The following is a 21,191-nucleotide window of genomic DNA, read 5'->3' on the forward strand; positions in this document are numbered from 1 at the left end:
TGTTGCCCAAACTCAAGACGTTTCTTATCATAGAGATGGAAGTCGAAGGTAATTTCAAATGGTCTCCGTGTTCTCGTGAGCAGAGTGGTGCTCGTCTCAGATATTGGTAGGAATTCCACATTGCCATGCTCGGGGTGGAGTCTATCCGTATGGAAAGAACATTGTTGATGTACCACGAAAATGTTTTTCATTTAAAAGAAATGGTTTTCATTTCAAAAATCAGAATGAGCTGAAACGACTCCCGACCGGGATCGCTGAACTGCCGATTTTGAGTGGATCACTGTTACAGTCACAGCAGCAGAGGTCAGTGGAGCAAAAGCCATTGTTGTATTGCACTTCTATGCACCCAACATCAGATCCATCCTCCCCCGCTTTTAATCGGCAATAACCAGCGAGGTGAAGTATGATCAAACGAACTCCCCTCCCTGACCCGCATGGCGCGTGCTGGACTTGATCCAGCAGTGGATTGACGCGTCTTTGTCAATTCCACCTTTTCCACAGAGCAGACCAAATCCAACAACATCTTGCGCAACAGTGTCGGTGAAGTCCAACACAACGCCGGCTACCAGATCTCGGCACGAGCCAATACCTGGCATCCGAAACATCGACCGTGAACCCCAGGGATGCATAGTGTGTGTACGCGCGAGCGTGCGTGCGTGTGACGGTAGTACGGGCTCGGTTGCGGCGAGCGAGCGAGGCGGTGGACAAGTCGAAGCGGCACTCACAGCAGTCGCTCGGCTCGTCCGAGCCGTCTCCGCAGTCGTCCTCCGTGTCGCACTTCCACCAGAACGGGATGCACTTGTCATTCTTGCACACGAACTGCGGGGCGAGAGAGAGCAGCCCTCGAGTCTACCGCGCAGGCTTCCGCGGCCGCCGCTGTACGACCGCACCACGTGATTTTGTGCGCGAGCGACGTCCGTGATGTCCGACGCCGCGCTCCGTGTGCTCGGAGCTTCGTCGGGATCTGAACCGAACTGAATAGCGTCCGGTTCAACGGCTGAAAAAAGCCCCCGGGCGCCTGAAACGTCTCACATCATGCCACGCGACGCTCAGTACAACCCGAGAACACGCTTCCGAGGGAAACGTCTCTAATCCATAGAGCCAGGGTGCATTCTGGTCGAACTACCAGTGTACACCAACTATTTATGTATTTGCATAAAATATTTTTTCTCTGCACAGTATTTTATTGGGTGCTGCTATTCATACCATAATTCATACCGTATAGGTTATAGATTCAAAATGTTTGTTTTCGTGTCATTCCGTGTTTGCTTTGTATGTGTCACGTTGAACTTCTTTCGCACCGTACGTAGCTAACCGTGCCAATCGGCGGTGTTAAGAAAAGGTGTGAACAAAAAACTCAGGTTTGTTAACACCTGAACATGCTGGGCGTCATCTCCAGCGAAACATGGCGACCTAAATGACCAAAAAGTTGATTTTCAACATCGCGGTGTTTGCTGTAAAAAAAAAACGAACAAACCAAATTGCCACATTTGCCCAAGTGACAGCTCGATTTTATTGGCCCTGTCGGGTGGCAGAGGGTTTTGTATCCAGGTGAAGGACATCTCTGGGCACCACAGGGATGGCGTCGGTGTGTCGGGTAAGCAGCTCCACCTCACCTGGCTGGCGGTGCAGTTTGACAGGCAGGTGTGATGGTCGTTGGCCAGGTAGAAGTTGGTTGGACAGGCACATTTGTACCCCCCTCCGGGCGACACGAGGCACAGGTTACTGCAGCCCGCGTTGTTCGTCTTGCAAGGATGGTTGGGAACTGGAAAGGAAAAAAAAACGAAAGACAAAACTGAATGAAGATACAATGAAGAGTGAGACATTGGAGGCGGGGACACGCTGCCTCGTTCAGATTGCGTTGAGATACATGGCGAGAAGTAAAACATTCAAAAGCAAAGAAAGAGTTGGAATAGACATCCGTGAGAACTTCAAATAGGAGTTCAAACAGCAGGATATTAGAATGGCCAGGATGGGTGGTACACGTGGGGAGGTGAGATGCGGCACCGTCAGGCTGGCGGGATGAGTGGTACACGTGCAGGTCCATGGGCCGGTGCAGGGTTTTGATGATGATCGTCCGGTCAGCGCCCGTGCTCTTGTGCGCTCGGTTCACCGTCTTAGACTCCCAGTCCGTCCAGTAGATGTGGTCCTCAAAGAGCGACAGCGCGAAGATATGCGGGATGTCCTCGTTCACGACTACCCGAGTTTAAAGTCGGGGGGGGGGGGGGGGAATAAAAATGAACCGATACATGCGAGCCCCGCAGTGAGAGATTTAATTAAAAGTAACAATGAAATCCGACATATTGTTAATCAACTAAAAAAACACACCGCACATTCGTCGTTAACATTTCCCAATAACAGTAGGTTGGCGTCTTGGGCAATTGCCCTTCGCTCGTCTGCACTGAACGTGGTGAATGATTTTTGAGTTACGTTCCGCATTCATAGTTGCAATGCATGTGAAGGCGAGCACTGTCTGTATATGGGTGGTGCTCATATTCTATCGATGGCCCTGAGCCCCTGGTATTGACCCACAGTCATATGGCAGTGACCAGTTTATTCATAGGACAACAACCATTGACTTCCCACACAGCGGCACTTAATTTGTTGACCCCAAACGGATGATGGGCTAAATGGAACCATGACCTGGATTCGAACTTGCACTGATTTTGAGTTGTCCTGGTCACAATAAAGTAGTTTTCTTTAACCCCCCCTAAAGATTCTGCTAACATCACATTTCCCGAGCATGCCACCCCCTCACCCCCCGCCCCCAATCCCCCCGAAGGAGCCACCCGTGGCAATCGACGGAGCCCTCCCCGTCGACCGACACGAGCGGCCACGGCGCCAGCGTCTCCGGCGAGCACCTGTGTGCCGGTTGGCTCCGTCCATGTCCGCGAACTGGATGTAGTCGTCGCGCGCGTCCGCCCAGTAGATGCGCTCGTTGACGTAGTCGAGCGTGAGGCCGTTGGGCCACGTGATGTGCGAGCCGATGATCACGCTGCGGTTGGAGCCGTCCATTCCCACGCGGCCGATGTGCGGATGCTTGCCCCAGTCCGTCCAGTACAGGTACCTGCGGCACGGGGGACACGCATGGCCATCGGCTCCCTCCTCCTCGCAAGGTCAAGAGGTCGCCGTGGGCCGATGTTGATCACGTCACCACGGCCACCCATCGCTTCCTTCCTTCCTCGAGACGGTCCTTGACAGCCGATGTTCAAGATCCGCTTCTACAGTGTCCCACCAGCATCCTTACAAGAACACACCTCATCGCAGGCCGCCCTCATGCCTGGGTCGGCAAACGTCATTGCCGGAAACCGCACATGGCGATACCTTTATTTTACATGACACATTCGATCTTATATAGTGGGAAATAATAATTTTAAGTGATTGGTGGGAATTATGCTATAGTTGAAGCAATTGGGCCTATGCTGCATGATCTGAACTCACTCCCACCATCTCAGCAGCCAAGTCGTAGAGCTTGTCCCACAGGGGCTCGAGATGATCCCTAGATGACAGTACACGAAGCTGCGGTGCGCCCCTGTTGATTGTGAGCACGGTGATGATGATGACGATGATCAAGATGATGCGGTCAGCGTGCTCTCGGGCGAGCAGGCCGCAGACAAGGCGAGCAGCACGTGACAAACCCACGGCGCGGCTGACGGCATCGGCTCCGCGTCTCACCCTCTCGGGGGGTCCACGGCGAGGGCCCGGGGCTCCTGGAGGCCGGAGCCGAGCAGCACGGCGCGGTATCGCCCGTCCAGGCGCGACACCTCGATGGTGTCGCGCCCCTTGTCGCACCAGTACAGGTTCTGGCCGACCCAGTCGACTGCCAGGCCGTCCAGGTTGCTCAGGCTCGTCCGGTGAAGGACCTGTGCGTGTGGCAAGGAGGGTCTCGACTGAAGCACCGGAGGAGAGGCCTTCACGCCGATGTGCGAGCCGGGAGCGCGCCCATTTAAAGGCGAGTCCATAAACAAAACGCAATCGTCTTTTTCGAACGTACATTAGACTTACTGTATGGCGGTACACACACACACAGAAAACCACAAAGCATGCCGGCAACACGAACGAACAGAGGCCAACAACAGACACGGTCCACCGCACGTCATCTCGAGAAAGGTTTACAAAAAAATCCCCCCCCCCTTTTTAATCTTTTATCCGCATGCAACGCATAAGCCACGAGTGGTGGTAAACAGATGCCAATGGGGGTTGCCTGGAGTTGCCCTCCGTGTGGACGCTGCTGCTGCTGCGGAAGGCCGAGCCACATTGTTTATCCCCGGCAGTGGCGTAGTGACGCCATGATATCAGCTCAGGGGGTGCGGCAATCGGTCAGCTGGGGGCATCCCAAAACTTGTGATTAGCCTCGCACGTTCGCACCTCGGGGCTATTATTCACCGTTACGCTCACGGTCTCGAGCATTTAACGCTGTGGGGGCGCGCTCCGTTTTCGCAAAATAACTGTTGTTGTTCTTTCACGCTGTGCTTGACATAGTGGTTGTCAAGGACACCCCTGCCCCCAACTCGTAGCTTTGGCCACCAGAGGGAGTGAGGGGGTGTGGGGGGCACCGCACCCCTCGTCTGACGCCTCCCCCCCCTCTCTCTCGCCCACTGTGACTCAGTAGAGAGGGGGGCGGGTGGGCAATGACAGGGACACACACAGAGAGAGAGAGAAACACTCGCGAAGCAGCATGCCCGCGGGACAACGTGCCACGAGAACGACACACAAAGCGAGATAAAGCAGTCGACCTTAGACCCACCCCGTGCTCGTCCTCGGAGTTTACACTCTGGTGCAAGATCTGCAGAGACTCACCCACGGGGAGAGAGACAGATAGACACACACACAGACACACAGACAAACCGACAGACACACAGACACACAGACAGACACACACAGACAAACAGACACACAGATAGACACACAGACACACAGACACACAGACAGACACACAGACAGACACACAGACAGACACACAGACACACAGACAGACAGACACACAGACAGACACACAGATAGACACACAGACAGACACACAGACACACAGATAGACAGACAGACACACAGACAGACACACAGACAGACACAAAGAGAGACAGACAGACACACAGACAGACAGACAGAGAGAGACAGACACACACACAGAGAGACACACAGACAGACAGACACAGACAGACAGACAGACACATAGACAGACACACATATAGACACACAGACAGACACACAGACAGACACACAGACAGACAGACAGACACACAGACAGACAGACACAGAGAGGCGGGCGGGGTGGATGGGGACCGGTCACATCAGTGCATCGGCAGTGGCGCCGTATTGGAAGCTAATTTTTTTTTAACGACGGTTCGCCTGTAAAACCGGGCACCGTGTGAAATGAGAAGATAAATAACCGAGTGAACGTTTATTTTCATTTTAATGCGCGCACACCTCCCCGGTCGTCAAGTTTAGCGTACAGCGATGATCCATGCGACTCTACAATTGGTTTGGCGCAGCGTGGCAGAGATCACACTGGGCGCAGGCCATTCAGGTCCCTCTCGGGAGGCTGTACAGCAAGTAGGTTTCTAAGTAAGCTGCACGGAATGTTTACTGTTAACTCATGCATGGGATTTTTTTTTTCTCTTCTCTCTGAACGCTCAATGCATGGATGCTGTAAAAGAGTTGGCCGCACACACCAAGCAGGCCCTGAGGATGTCCATGACTATTATTATTATTATTCATACCGACACGTATCCTCAAAACTTTTGCAGTGATTAGCAATTAAAATTAACAGTTAATTTTCTTCGTCTGGCGTCCGGGCCAGAGCAGGGTTCTTTACTGCAAGGCCCGCCGGCCACTGGCGGCTCCTGGTGGCTTTCGTGCGGCTCCCTGATGTGCGGGCCCCCCACAATACACACAACACGTGTGGCGGTTTTCACACTGATGTTGTCTTATCGGCAACAATGCCACCGCCCCCAGAAAATCAGTGAGGCACACTGCGCTAGATTATCGTGTGAAGAACACCGCTCTAGATTCTCACGTGAAGAACACCCCTCTAAATTCCCGTGTGAAGAACACCGCGCTACACTCTCGCGTGAAGAACACCGCTCTAGATTATCGTGTGAAGAACACCGCTCTAGATTCTCGCGTGAAGAACACCACTCAAGATTCTCGTGTGAAGAACACCGCTCTAGATTCTCGCGTGAAGAACACCGCTCTAGATTCTCGCGTGAAGAACACCGCTGTAGATTCTCGCGTGAAGAACACCACTCTAGATTCTCGCGAGAAGAACACCACTCTAGATTCTCGCGTGAAGAACACCGCTCTAGATTCTCGCATGAAGAACACCGCTCTAGATTCTCACGTGAAGAACACCCCTCTAGATTCCCGTGTGAAGAACACCGCTCTAGATTATCGCGTGAAGAACACCGCTGTAGATTCTCGCGTGAAGAACACCGCTCTAGATTCTCGTGTGAAGAACACCCCTCTAGATTCTCGTGTGAAGAACACCGCTCTAGATTCTCGTGTGAAGAACACCCCTCTAGATTCTCGTGTGAAGAACACCCCTCTAGATTCTCGTGTGAAGAACACCGCTCTTCACTCTCGTGTGAAGAACACCGCGCTACACTCTCGCGTGAAGAACACCGCTCTAGATTCCCGCGTAAAGAACACCCCTCTAGATTCTCGCGTGAAGAACACCGGGGCTCGACTTGTCGAGGTTCGCGAGCCACGTGGCGGCTACGAGAGGCCGCCTGCGAAGCGGCGCCACGGGCGAGACGCGGCATCGAGTTGCTCGTTCGCCGGCTCGGCGGTCACACACCGTGGCCCGCCGTTGATCTTCCGCCGCTTGTGGGGCAAGCAGGTGCAGCGTGCAGTTGTACGTTTGCGTGCACGCGACGTTGGGCTTCTTTTGCACCGTAGGTAGTCAACCGTCACAATAGGAGGTGCGGGGGGGGTGGAAGGGCAATAAACTGAACACCACAGAAGGTCGTGGTACGGAATCGTTTTTTGCAACCCACTACGGAATGAAGGCGTGCTCATGCCGCCGTCGGCCTCTGGCGAGTTTGACCATACTTCACTGTGCCAGTCAGTGTGGGTTGGTGATAGGGGGGAGGGGGGCCTGGGACCGGTTCAGATATCATTCGGCACCGATGTTATCCGGGGCTGGGAATCCAACTGCACTACGAATCCGCCCCAATAAAATGAGCATTTAACCATCAGCCGCAAATATACACACTACAGTAGATGAGTTCAGTATTTCAAAGGCAACCTCAAGGTTATCAAATAAATGGGCTCTCTCATCAGAAAGTTTTTTTCATTCCCCCACCCCACATTGAGAAGTGGACACGTGAGGCTGCAAAAGGCGCTACGTGCACGCAAGCTGGCAATGTAAAACTCTGCCAATTTAATTTCCATTGCTTTGTTGAATTAAGGTCTCATCCATTTCTATACAAATACCAGGCCTCATGAATGATTCATAACTGAAACCAAATTCGGGGCAAAAAAATTAATAAACCACCCGTGACACTCAAACCTCGAGTGAGACTCAAAGATAACCCCCCTTGTTTCCGGGGAGACTCTACTTTGACAGCTTTCATTCCTCTAGCGTGGAGATATGGAAGTGTCATTATGACAGGCAGCCAATGGCAAATATGGAATATATCCGTAGCTGCATTATGAGCAAAGAGGGACACTAAAATATAATTAGAACAGATGATAGAATGTCAAACTCAAAGAAAAAGTTGCCATTGCTTTGTTGTCATTTATCCCGCTCCTCAGATTAGCCACGGTTGGCTACGTACGGTGGAAAAGAAGTTCAACGTGCATGCTTGCATACATTGCTAATTATCTGATTTAAATGCCAAGTTATGCCTCATTGAGGCTCAAGTGTCATCATCAAAATGGCAGTGGAACAAGATGGGACGAGGCCACGAGGCGACTCCGGCAAATTGTTTCATCGGTCGACCGCAAAGACCGCAGGCTACTACGGGCCGTCTCGGTGGTAGAGCGAGCGGCCTGCAAAGCGGAAGGTCGCGAGTTCAAGCCTTGGTTGTGAGTTAACGCAGCCAATCATCACTCTGGGGTCAATAGAAATGAGTACCACTTTGTGGGGAGGTCATCAGCGATTCTCCTAATGGGTGGAAAATCACTGTTGAATTGTCCACCACTGGCTCGGAGTTGTAAGCAGGAGACGAGCCACCACCTCGACGCTCTGAGCAACAATGATCAAAATGGCGCACGCGGTACCGTTGAGCAGGCCTCATCCTTCTGGAGCCTGAGGCGAGCGGCCACAATAGTTGCGCCATCGTGTTACGGGTGGGACTCTCTTGTAACTGCGACTTGTGCGATAGGGCTTCATGTGACGGGGTGCTTGTATAACTGGGGGGGGGGGGGGGGAAGGAGGGGGTGGGTCGTGTAACGGGGACCTGTGCGGTGTCGTTTGTGCTGCCAGGGCTTGCGTGATGTGGGGGGTTCGTGTGATGGGGACGTTCGTGCGATGGCAATGGCTGCTGGCTGCGTGCGAACGCCACCACCTCCAGGTTCCCCCATGCAGGTCGCACCCCCGTCCTCACTCGGACGCGTACATCGCCGCTCTTTCACCGTCGCCGGGACAGAATGCATTGTGGGTGGGCGGAGCGCCCGTTCAACGAGGAATGCAGCGGTTCAAGGAGAAATTCCCGGCACCGCCACCACCTTCTCGGCACGACGAGGGAAGGCCATTGAATGCCGGTGGGGGGTCTCGCTTAACTGGGCGTTCGTCTAGGTAACGAGGGGACAGGCGCTCCTCTGCGCATGGTGGGTGTTCGCGTGGCACGAGCGGCCGTCACCTGCACGTCGGAGCCGTTGAGGTGCATGCGGCGGGTCATGCTGCCCAGCGCGGTCACGTCGGTCCAGTACACGCGCTGCTCTCTCACTTCAAAGTCGAGCATCACCGCATTGTTCAGGCCCTGCGGAGACGTGACGGAAAAGCGATTGCTCGTTTTTCATTGCTTAGCCGCGCAGCGATGTCCGGCTCAGGCACCTAAGGTGGACCGCGCATCCACGTGGCATCGAATAAAAAAAACTTGAACTTAAACTATTTTTATTTTAACAGGTAAGGCCAACTGAGTGTAAGAACCGTAGAAATACCAACGCGCCGTCTGCTTCACCGTGAACATTAAAGGTTCCTTGCCGTTATTTTCAAGAGTGGGTCATGTGCGTGCCGGCGTCCAAGACCCAAATTTGGCAAATTAGAAAACTCAGCCGCAAAACAATTACTCAATTGGAACTTTGCAAAACAATCGTTGCCCCCTGCTGCAGACTATGCCCCTGGATACTCTTGCAAATGAGGATATTCTAGTCTCTTGAGTTCTCACCGGGTTAAACCAAATAAACGTGAACTTCTCTCCTCCCCTCCATCTTTCAATCACTAAACTACTTCCATTCCTCCCTTAAAGCCCATCACTACCCCAACCCATATCACTACCCCAACCCATATCACTACCCCAACCCTATCACTACCCCAACCCTATCACTACCCGTATCACTACCCCAACCACTCTCACTACCCCAACCCCTATCACTACCCCAACCCCTATCACTACCCCAACCCTATCACTACCCCAACCCCTATCACTACCCCAACCCCTATCACTACCCCAACCCTATCACTACCCCAACCCATATCACTACCCCAACCCCTATCACTACCCCAACCCATATCACTACCCCAACCCCTATCACTACCCCAACCCATATCACTACCCCAACCCATATCACTACCCCAACCCCTATCACTACCCCAACCCTATTACTACCCCAACCCGTATCACTACCCCAACCCCTATCACTACCCCAACCCCTATCACTACACCAACCCCTATCACTACCCGTATCACTACCCCAACCCCTATCACTACCCCAACCCCTATCACTACCCCAACCCCTATCACTACACCAACCCCTATCACTACCCGTATCACTACCCCAACCCCTATCACTACCCCTATCACTACCCCTATCACTACCCCTATCACTACCCCTATCACTACCCCTATCACTACCCCAACCCTATCACTACCCGTATCACTACCCCAACCCTATCACTACCCCAACCCCTATCACTACCCCAACCCCTATCACTACCCCAACCCCTATCACTACCCCAACCCATATCACTACCCCAACCCCTATCACTACCCCAACCCCTATCACTACCCCAACCCCTATCACTACCCCAACCCATATCACTACCCCAACCCTACTACGCCAACCCTATCACTACCCCTATCACTACCCCTATCACTACCCCTATCACTACCCCAACCCTATCACTACCCGTATCACTACCCCTATCACTACCCCTATCACTACCCCAACCCCTATCACTACCCCTATCACTACCCCTATCAATACCCCAACCCCTATCACTACCCCTATCAATACCCCAACCCCTATCACTACCCAAACCCCTATCACTACCCCAACCCCTATCACTACCCCAACCCCTATCACTACCCCAACCCCTATCACTACCCCAACCCCTATCACTACCCCAACCCCTATCACTACCCCAACCCATATCACTACCCCAACCCCTATCACTACCCCAACCCCTATCACTACCCCAACCCCTATCACTACCCCAACCCCTATCACTACCCCAACCCCTATCACTACCCCAACCCCTATCAATACCCCAACCCCTATCACTACCCCAACCCCTATCACTACCCCAACCCCTATCACTACCCCAACCCCTATCACTACCCCAACCCATATCACTACCCCAACCCCTATCACTACCCCAACCCCTATCACTACCCCAACCCCTATCACTACCCCAACCCATATCACTACCCCAACCCTACTACGCCAACCCTATCACTACCCCTATCACTACCCCTATCACTACCCCTATCACTACCCCAACCCTATCACTACCCGTATCACTACCCCTATCACTACCCCTATCACTACCCCAACCCCTATCACTACCCCTATCACTACCCCTATCAATACCCCAACCCCTATCACTACCCCTATCAATACCCCAACCCCTATCACTACCCAAACCCCTATCACTACCCCAACCCCTATCACTACCCCAACCCCTATCACTACCCCAACCCCTATCACTACCCCAACCCCTATCAATACCCCAACCCCTATCACTACCCAAACCCCTATCACTACCCCAACCCCTATCAATACCCCAACCCCTATCACTACCCCAACCCCTATCACTACCCCAACCCCTATCAATACCCCAACCCCTATCACTACCCCAACCACTCTCACTACCCCAACCCCTATCACTACCCAAACCCCTATCACTACCCCAACCACTCTCACTACCCCAACCCCTATCACTACCCCAACCCCTATCACTACCCCAACCACTCTCACTACCCCAACCCCTATCACTACCCCAACCCCTATCACTACCCCAACCCCTATCACTACCCCAACCCCTATCACTACACCAGCCCCAATCACTACCCCAACCCCTATCACTACCCCAACCCCTATCACTACCCCAACCACTCTCACTACCCCAACCCCTATCACTACCCCAACCCCTATCACTACCCCAACCCCTATCACTACCCCAGCCCCTATCACTACCCCAACCCCTATCACTACCCCAACCCCTATCACTACCCCAACCACTCTCACTACCCCAACCCCTATCACTACCCCAACCCCTATCACTACCCCAACCCCTATCACTACCCCAACCCCTATCACTACCCCAACCCCTATCACTACCCCAACCCCTATCACTACCCCAACCCCTATCACTACGCCAACCCCTATCACTACCCCAACCCCTATCACTACCCCAACCCCTATCACTACCCCTATCACTACCCTAACCCCTATCACTACCCTATCACTACCCCTACCCCTATCACTACCCCAAACCCCTATCACTACCCAAACCCCTATAACTACCCAAACCTCTATCACTACCCAAACCCCTATCACTACCCCAACCCCTATCACTACCCTTATCACTAGCCCTATCACTACCACAACCCCTGTCACTACCCCAACCCCTATCACTACCCCAACCCCTATCACTACCCCAACCCCTGTCACTACCCTTATCACTAGCCCTATCACTACCCCAACCCCTATCACTACCACAACCCCTATCACTACCCCAACCCCTATCACTACCCCAACCCCTGTCACTACCCTTATCACTAGCCCTATCACTACCACAACCCCTGTCACTACCCCAACCCCTATCACTACCACAACCCCTATCACTACCCCAACCCCTATCACTACCCCAACCCCTGTCACTACCCTTATCACTAGCCCTATCACTACCACAACCCCTATCACTACCCCAACCCCTGTCACTACCCTTATCACTAGCCCTATCACTACCCCAACCCCTATCACTACCCTAACCCCTATCACTACCCCAACCCCTATCACTACCACAACCCCTATCACTACCCCAACCCCTGTCACTACCCTTATCACTAGCCCTGTCACTACCCCAACCCCTGTCACTACCCTTCCTGAACAACTCCCGCCTGTCCTCCAAACCATCACCATGACTACACCGCCACTTTTGAAGAACGCGCGTGCGTTTGCGTAAACTCACGTTTACGTAACGTGTGCACCACAGCGGTGGGGGGGGGGAGGGGGTGTCAGGGCTGAGATGCTGTGTGGTGCCCGCAGCTCACCGCCTTGAGCAGGGTGTAGTTGGAGCCGTCCAGGTTCACTTTGCGCAGGTAGTAGCGGTTGGCAAAAATCAGCACTGCTTCCTCGTCTGGGGACAAACGCGGGAGCTGAAAGATTAGCGTCGTCATCACGGTCAACCATCATCACCATCATCATCACCGCCGACACAATCTTCACGTCTCTGATTTACGTCGCCACCGACAGTAGCGCCTGTGATCAGCACGGTTGACTATGTACGGTGCGAAAGAAGTTCAACAGACGTACGCACAACAAGGCGGTGTGTGTCGCTCAACCTCGTTCTTGTTTTTGTGAATCGGCACGTCACAGTCGGTGGGGCTGGGGTAATGAGTGGGTGCTCCCCCTTCCCCCTCCAAGACATGTGGCTAGTATGGAAGAGTAGGCCAAACACCCTCTTGAGTGGCTCTTTCACCAACAGCGGCGTGAGCAAGCGATCAGAGGGCTGCACTCTTCCCTTTATCCCGCATCTACCTGGTAATGTCCACGCGAACCGCGTTCAGCCTGGCACGGGTGGCAACGGATGTTTTTGCGGCGAGCACGCAAAACAATAAATGCGTAACGCCGAGATGCTGCGCTGCGGCGGCGTGAGCCACGCACGGAGCGAACACCGAAAGCCAACCGGCATCGCCGTCGTCGCCAAAACCAGCCCCACCACCCCCCCCTACCCCCCCCACCCCCCGCTCGCTGTGCCATTTGTCACCGTGCGATGCCACGGAAACCGAGCACCATGCCGGTCACGTTCGATGATGCAATGCGGTGGTGGCCGTGCCCGCCCCCCCCCCCCCGTGACCCCGACCCCCCATGACCCCCACACCCCGTGACCCCGACCCTCCGTGACCCCGACACCCCGTGACCCCCACACCCCATGACCCCCACACCCCGTGACCCCGACCCTCCGTGACCCCGACCCCCTGACTCCTCATGACCCCCACACCCCGTGACCCCCACACCCCATGACCCCCACACCCGTGACCCTGACCCCCCGTGATCCCGACCCCCCGTGACCCCGACACCCCGTGACCCCGACACCCCGCCGTCGCAGCGCCGCACCGGAGAGGGCCTTGCAGCTGCTGCTGTCATTTTCCCGGGCCCTGTAACCGTCCTCGCAGAGGCACTTGAAGCTGCCGTGGGTGTTGACGCACGTCTGGCTGCAGGGGTACGCGGTCCGGCACTCGTCCACGTCGATGCAAGTCTTGCCGTCGTTCTTCAGCTGGAAGCCCGGCCGGCACTTGCACTGCGTCGGCGCGGAGATCGCGCGCGTCAGCGGCCCGTTCGGCGAAGCGCCGCGGCCGGCGAGGCGATCGGAGATGCGCACGCCACGCGCACGGGCAAATGCGCGCGGACCTCCCCGGAGGGACATCTCAAGACGGACACTGCTGACTAAGAGGCACTTAACGGCTCCAGACAACTTAACTGGAGCTCAGTATCTGAGACGACATGTACATGCGGTGTCCAGAGCTGCATGGTATCGCTTACATGTGTCTATGTTCGGGTGATCGTCGTATAAAGTGAGGCTCACGGGAGCGTGACCTCCTAAACATCCTTGGATTAGGCGAAAAAGTCACGGTTATGCACGATTCAACAACAATAAACAACGACCACCATAAAATATGCACGTGTATTAAGACTGTAACCTGGCAGCTAATAGATTGTCATTCACAGCACACTCAGCACTTGCTTTCCTGCTTTGTAACGCAAGGCTCGCGAGGGGGTGAGGGGTGGGGGAAGGGGGGGGGGGGGCGCGGACCTTGTATCCGATCCTGAGATCGATGCAGTCCTGGGTGCAGCCGCTGACTCGGCGGTCCGAGCACTCGTTGATGTTGCAGTTGCGCTCGTCGGAGCCGTCCTCGCAGTCATCGCGGTTGTCGCACAGCTGGGACTCGCCGACGCACCGCCCGTTGGCGCACAGGAACGACGCGGAGTCGTTGCACTTCCTCTCTGCGCTCGCCACACACCCCCAGCCACCCGTCCAACAACAAAACAAGACATTCACGCCGCCGTCAGTTTGCTTGGCTTGGCTCACGACTAAAATATCACTCGGCTTCAAACGCACGGAGGGCGGGCGGGCAGGATACGCGGACGCATGGACGACGCAAGACCGGCGGCGCGGTCAGAGGGCCAACGAGATTTGCTGCTCAAATGAGCGCCGCGGGCAGCGATTGTCGCCTTCTGACGGCCGCGAGTTGGCGGCGCGCTGTCGGCTTCCTCCGGTGCAGCCGAGTTCGTGGCCCGCGGCTCCTTCTCGGCACATGACCAATTACGGCGATTGCGCTCAGGACGGCTGTGTAACAGTAAATGCAACAAATAACAATGGACACGTCTTTGTTAAACAATTCAAGTGTTTTTCTGCAACTTTGGCAAAAACAAGAAACCACTTTTCAGTAACCATAGCGGACCACTTGTTGACGTCACCATCGCGAGGGAGGTGTTCTCCGAGCCTCTCTACAGCAGAACCACTGTTGACTTCCCCACAGAGCGGTAGCCCATTTTATCGACCCCCCCCAGAGGTGCGGGATGATGTGCCGAGTCAACCCCCCTCCCCCACCACCGCCCCCCCACCAGAACCAGGTTTCGAACTCACGGAACTTCCGATCGCAAGCCGCTCAACTCTACCGCCGAACTGGTGCGGAAACGCCGCCACTACGCAGGATTCATCATCTTCGCATTCCCCCCTCTCTCTCTCGCATGAGGTCACGGTGAGCAGGAGGCCTCAGGCCACTCGCGACACACGCGGGAGCATTCGCTCGTTCGCTCCGAGTTAATGCGCCTCCATTCCTGACGCGTAAAAATGCCTCGAATGTAACTGCCCATGATCACGATTAGATTTTAATTAACGTTGTCAGCGTGAAAGATTGATCGTGAGCCCATTCGTGGTTGAATTACAATTACAATACTATACCGCGCGAAATCCCATAGTGTCACTTGTTCATTAAACCTGCAGCATGACTATGTGCGTCACCACCAGCGTCATTACTACGCGCTGCCTGCGGACAAGAAGATACATTTTGTTCGGTTCAACGTCGGCACGGTCAACCCCGCAACCGGCCCAGTGCGTGCCAGACGGGCGAGGGGGCGGCCACTGACCACCGAGGGAGCAGCGCGGGTTCAAGGGCGCCTCGTCCGTGTGGTCGTGGCAGTCGAAGAAGCCGTCGCACTCCCAGCTGCTGTCGAGGAGGCAGCGCTTGTTCTGGCACTGGAACTCGCTGGCTTTGCACACGGGGTAGTCTGGGGCCGAGAGGAGAGGCGGAGAGGGAGAACGCCCTGTGCACGGCTCCGTCTGGACGGCCGGCGCTCAGCGTACGCGCAGGAAAGGTGGTGTGGGTGGTGTGGGTGGGTGGCGTGAGTGCTGTGTATAGATGTGTGGGAGGTCCGTGTGGGTGGGTGGTGTGGGTGGGTGGCGTGAGTGCTGTGTATAGATGTGTAGGAGGTGCATGTGGGTGGGTGGTGTGGGTGTTTGGTGTGAATGGTGTGTATAGATGCATGTGTATGGGTGGTGTGGGTGGGGGGCGTGAGTGCTGTGTATAAATGTGTGGGAGATGTCTGTGTGTGGGTTGGGTGGGTGGGTGGCGTGAGCGGTGTGTATAGATGTGTGTATAGATGCGTGTGGGTCGTGTGGGTGGGTGGCGTGTGTGGGTGGGTGGCGTGTGTGAGTGGTGTGTATAGATGTGTGGGGGCTGCTGACCGCACTCTGCGGACTCGTCGGAGCCATCGCCGCAATCGTCGTCGTGGTCGCACACCCAGCGCTGCAGGATGCACCGCCTGTTCTGGCACTGGAACTCGTCGGCCCCGCAGACGTCTCTGAACGCTGAGCACACGGAGAGCAGCGGCGCGGTGAGCGAACCACCCTGGACGGGCACCTGCGCAGCCCCAGGGCACCAGCGGCACCACCTCACGCGACGGGAGGGTTATCACACTGCGCTTGCGGTCCAGAGGTCGCCGGTTCGATCCCACCTCTGCCCGCCCGGCAAGACAAAATGTCTACACGCCACGGTTAGTCGATTGGCAGGGCACGTGCGGTGGGGTAATGCGTGGTTACCCCAACCTCTTCCAACACGGCTGGGACAGCGTAGACGAGCAGATCAAATCCTCTCTAGAGCTCGCTCGAGCGGAGGCCCTTTAGCGAGCAGTGGCGTGAGCAGGCACTTTCAGGGCTGCCCCTTTATCTTGTAGTGTTTGAACACAGTCTTCACGTCAGAACTAATTCACTTACAGATACCAAATGGCGGTTTCTGAAGAGTATTGGTGCAAATAAAATAAAAATTTAATTTTTATTTAATCTCACGGAAGCTTCGGAAGGGTTCTGCATTGGAATGTTTGGACCATTTGTTTGTGGTTTACATCTTGGAAAAAATCAAGACTACTAGGAGAGAGCCCACGAGACCGCACGGGTTCGGCAGGGACACATTTTTCCCCGCACTGCAGCCTTCCACAGACTCGGGGTGGATTCAACTTCTCACGCACACGACAATCTCCTCGCGGTCCACCAACCCTGCCTCCCAAGCACTGGGTCACACGCATTCACCTGTGATACCTGCAACGTTGTGTAAAACATATTCATTTCAGTGCCAATTATTGACTAACACCGTACCATTTCACCAACAAAAGAACATCGACGCCTCCGTAAATAACACTGCCTTAACATATATCATTTCTGACGTTTTGGGCAATGCCCCTTGTATTTTGGCCCTTATATAACTCTTTATTAATCTTCTTGGTTCTTTCAGTAAAGTCACGTAGAAGGGAAATAATAAAATAATTGCTTGTATTTTATTATGTGTAATTTTTTTTATTTTATTATTTCCCTTCTACGTGACTTTACCGAAAGAACCAAGAAGATGAATCCCTGCAGTCACGAAAGCTTTAAATCGATCTTTATTAATCCTTTGCTTGTCATGTCACATATTATATATATATTCTCAGGCAGTGTTATTGACAAATGTGTGGAGTTTTATTATTGCTGCTGCTGTTGTTGGGTTTTTGTTCATCGTGTTTGTGCCAATGCAGCAAAATCGTTCGTTTAAATTTTCCACAAACACGTGACTTTGGCCCACGTGGTGCTGTCTCAGCGACACCTGAGGACACAGAAAAAAAAACCCAGGTACATTTGCCGACGCCGCCGACGTAAGAGTAGCAGCTGCTGCTGCTGCTGCTGCGCGGGTGTGAACGGCGCTTACCACAGCCGCTGTTCACAGACTCGTCAGCGCCGTCTGGACAGTCCTTGTCGCCGTCGCAGAGCCACGTGGCGGAGATGCACGCGTGCGAGTCCGGACAATGAAACTTGTCGGCTGAGCACGTCACGTGACCTGGACCAGAGAGAATGGTAAACGCGGACAATGATCTCCCCCCCACCCCCACGTAGCTTACAATAGACCGTGCTGTTAGCAAGCACCTATTAAGGCCCCCACAGCACACGAGAAGGTGCGTGAGTAGCACCTAGGCCCTGCCGCCTTTGTCTCCCGAGCGCCGATGTTTACACACCGCAGCAGGCGCGTGTTATTTCAGACTGGGTCGATCTCAAGTAGGCCCAGACACTCGTCACCATTATTGGTCGTGAACGGGCATCGGGCGCACGCGGTCGGCTTTGTAGCGCAGTGCGCTAATAGACCGTTAACACGTACAGCTTCCGCGCTCAGTGTAAGCAGAGGGCACATGCTGCTCCATGGTGCAAGGCGAGGGCACGTGCAGCAGTGTGACAGTGAATAGATCGACATTCACTGGCGTTCATGCAGACTCACGCACTATACTTCCAAAGGTTACGAATATGTATCATCATCATCAGCCTCATAGTAATCGTGACTATCATCAGATGTGATCTATCCACCCATGTTGTCGGGATCTCTTGATCATCATTCTGCAATTGGGGTTCCACATAGCACCATTCACTCCCGCACGCGATATATTTTTGCATTAGAGATTCGTACTTTGAATTTAGCGACCCGGTCAGAGCACTCGACTCACATCTGGGAGGCTGTGAGAACACATCTGGGCTGGAGAGCTCACTCAACTTGTCACTATCCTTCTGGAGTCGGTTTGCGGGAAGTCAGCAGTGGTTCCCCATTGGAACCTCATTTGCCAGTAAAAAATATGATCATTGGTTTTTTACCCTTCTATCTGGCAACAACACTGATTATGGCTGCAGGTATTGTGGTCTATGCAAACATGACTCCTTGTAAAATAGGTGTCAGTTTTGTTGCCAGATAGAAGGGTAAAAAAACAAATATCATATTTTTTACTGGCAAATGAGGTTCCAATGGTATAAATGCTTACCCCGAGCTCTCATACTCTGATGGTGCATTGTCTTTGAGTTGTGCGCCTTTTGGCGCCATCTGGTCCAACCCATGTGAGACTAGGCTCTAAGGAAAGCTGTCTCGGGTGTGGACCAATCAACTTCAAGGCCAGTGCATATATTATCAGAGTTATGTTTTTTGTTTGCATTATGGCTGCAGGTATTGTGGTCTATGCAAACATGACTCCTTGTAAAAAAGGTATCAGTTTTGTTGCCAGATAGAAGGGTAAAAAAACAATTATCAGCAGTGGTTGTCAAAGGAATGTGAACATGAGCACTTGCTAAAGGTCAGTGGAGATGGGTGGACACTTTGCATTAAATCTTTGCTATAGATTAAAATGCAGGTGGAGCACAGCTAGAGAATGCAATCATGCGACGATTTGAAAGCATTGCTGCCAAGATGTGCTGATGCTGAACATCCACTCGGCCATGCAGCCGACCCCAGGCCAGGCTCGCCGTGATACACGCGAGATTCACACGTGAGCGAGTGCTGACTCGCTGCACTCTCATATGATTAATGCCACGATCATAGCGATCGTCTAAGCATTGAGAATTCAACGGATTCTGTTCACATGAACGCTCGCACACACACACATATTCACATATATATAGATAGCAACACGTGTGTATTTCACAAAAGACCCCACTAAACGGTGTGCGTCATGCCAGGAGGGTTGACCGTGCCTGGGGAATTGGCACAATTGTAGAGAGTTGCCGTGTTGAGCAAGGTGACTCAGCCGTAGAGCGAGCGGCCCGAAATTGGAATTTAAATCATAGCACTGGTCAACACACTTTTTCTGGCATAAGGTATTCCAACGGTTGTAAGGTAATTTTTGGGTGCTGATTCTAAATCTGGCATCAGTTTTTGTCTATCACATCAGGTTTTTGAGATATCAAATATTGCATTTTCAATAAAAACTGCAGAAGAAAAATATTAAATTAATGTAGATATCTACATAAAAATGATATTATAAACACACTATCCTAAAAATACAGCACCATATTTGAATACAAAAGCAGTCACTGACTCGCAACAACTTGCAATCATAAGTGACAGAGTTAATTTCGGGTAAAATCAATGAAAATGGGGTATGCCGATAGCATAAAAATGATGTGATAGAGCAAATCTGAGATCAGATTTGGAATCAGCACCCTGAAATTAGTCTAAAACAGCTGCAAAAGTCCAGGCTAGAAAAAAATGTTGTTTTTTTGTTGACCAGTGTAGTTTTGGGCGTTGACTCGATCCATCATCCCTCTGCGGTTGATAAATTTAGGACCACTTTGTGGGGAGGACAACAGTTGGTTGCCCTATTGATGTTCTTTACCCCGCCGTTGGAATGAGGAATTTCCACCACTGGCTGAGGGCTGCAAACAGGAGACGAGCACTGCCTCGATGGTTATCTTGAGCAGAAAATCCACGTGGACTTTTGAGTAGTTGTTGTTGTTGTGATTGAGAGATTTGCCATCCTGCTAGGGGTTGCATCACGCCGGGGTTCGTTCAGCACTGCTCCAATCACCACAAGGGACACTCACCACACAGGGTGGACACTCACCACACTCACCACATGGGACACTCACCACACTCACCACACGGGACACTCACCACACTCACCACACGGGACACTCACCACACTCACCACACGGGACACTCACCACACAGGGTGGACACTCATCACACTCACCACACACGACACTCACCACAAGGGACACTCACCACACAGGGTGGACACTCATCACACTCACCACACGGGACACTCACCACACTCACCACACGGGACACTCACCACACAGGGTGGACACTCACCACACTCACCACACACGACACTCACCACACTCACCACACTCACCACACAGCACACTCACCACACTCACCACACACCACACTCACCACACACCACACTCACCACACACGACACTCACCACACACGACACTCGCCACACACGACACTCACCACACACGACACTCACCACACACGACACTCACCACACACCACACTCACCACACAGGGCGTCCGCTTCGTCCGACTGGTCGCCGCAGTCGTCCTCCCCGTCGCACTTCCAGTGCCTGCTGATGCAGCGGTGGTTGCCGCACTCGAACTGGTCCCACGCGCAGAGCAGGTCTGCAACAGTCAGTGGATTATCATTTCTTATTCATGAGCTACGGCTGACATTTCCCATCGTAACGTTACCCACAACTCTACGGTCACAAAGTGAACACGTTACCCAT

The 21,191-nt window shown here is 53.4% G+C and overlaps 1 protein-coding gene across 1 annotated transcript in view; it reads right to left on the bottom strand.

Moving 5' to 3' along the window:
• Positions 1–21,191, bottom strand: part of LOC144950339 (prolow-density lipoprotein receptor-related protein 1-like) — a 274,971-nt gene that overhangs the window by 24,434 nt on the left and 229,346 nt on the right. The window contains exons 54-67 of the mRNA XM_078880487.1: positions 20,965–21,084; positions 17,853–17,981; positions 16,361–16,483; positions 15,763–15,903; positions 14,426–14,616; positions 13,729–13,912; positions 12,663–12,748; positions 8,805–8,924; positions 4,748–4,786; positions 3,676–3,863; positions 2,862–3,067; positions 2,008–2,196; positions 1,617–1,765; positions 726–819 (exon numbers count right to left, since the gene is read on the bottom strand). Of these exons, the coding sequence (XP_078736613.1) occupies positions 726–819; positions 1,617–1,765; positions 2,008–2,196; positions 2,862–3,067; positions 3,676–3,863; positions 4,748–4,786; positions 8,805–8,924; positions 12,663–12,748; positions 13,729–13,912; positions 14,426–14,616; positions 15,763–15,903; positions 16,361–16,483; positions 17,853–17,981; positions 20,965–21,084 (1,959 nt within the window). The remainder of the gene's footprint in view (positions 1–725; positions 820–1,616; positions 1,766–2,007; positions 2,197–2,861; positions 3,068–3,675; positions 3,864–4,747; positions 4,787–8,804; positions 8,925–12,662; positions 12,749–13,728; positions 13,913–14,425; positions 14,617–15,762; positions 15,904–16,360; positions 16,484–17,852; positions 17,982–20,964; positions 21,085–21,191) is intronic.

Source organism: Lampetra fluviatilis, chromosome 1 (genome assembly GCF_964198595.1).
Source record: "Lampetra fluviatilis chromosome 1, kcLamFluv1.1, whole genome shotgun sequence".
Lineage (NCBI taxonomy): Eukaryota > Metazoa > Chordata > Hyperoartia > Petromyzontiformes > Petromyzontidae > Lampetra > Lampetra fluviatilis.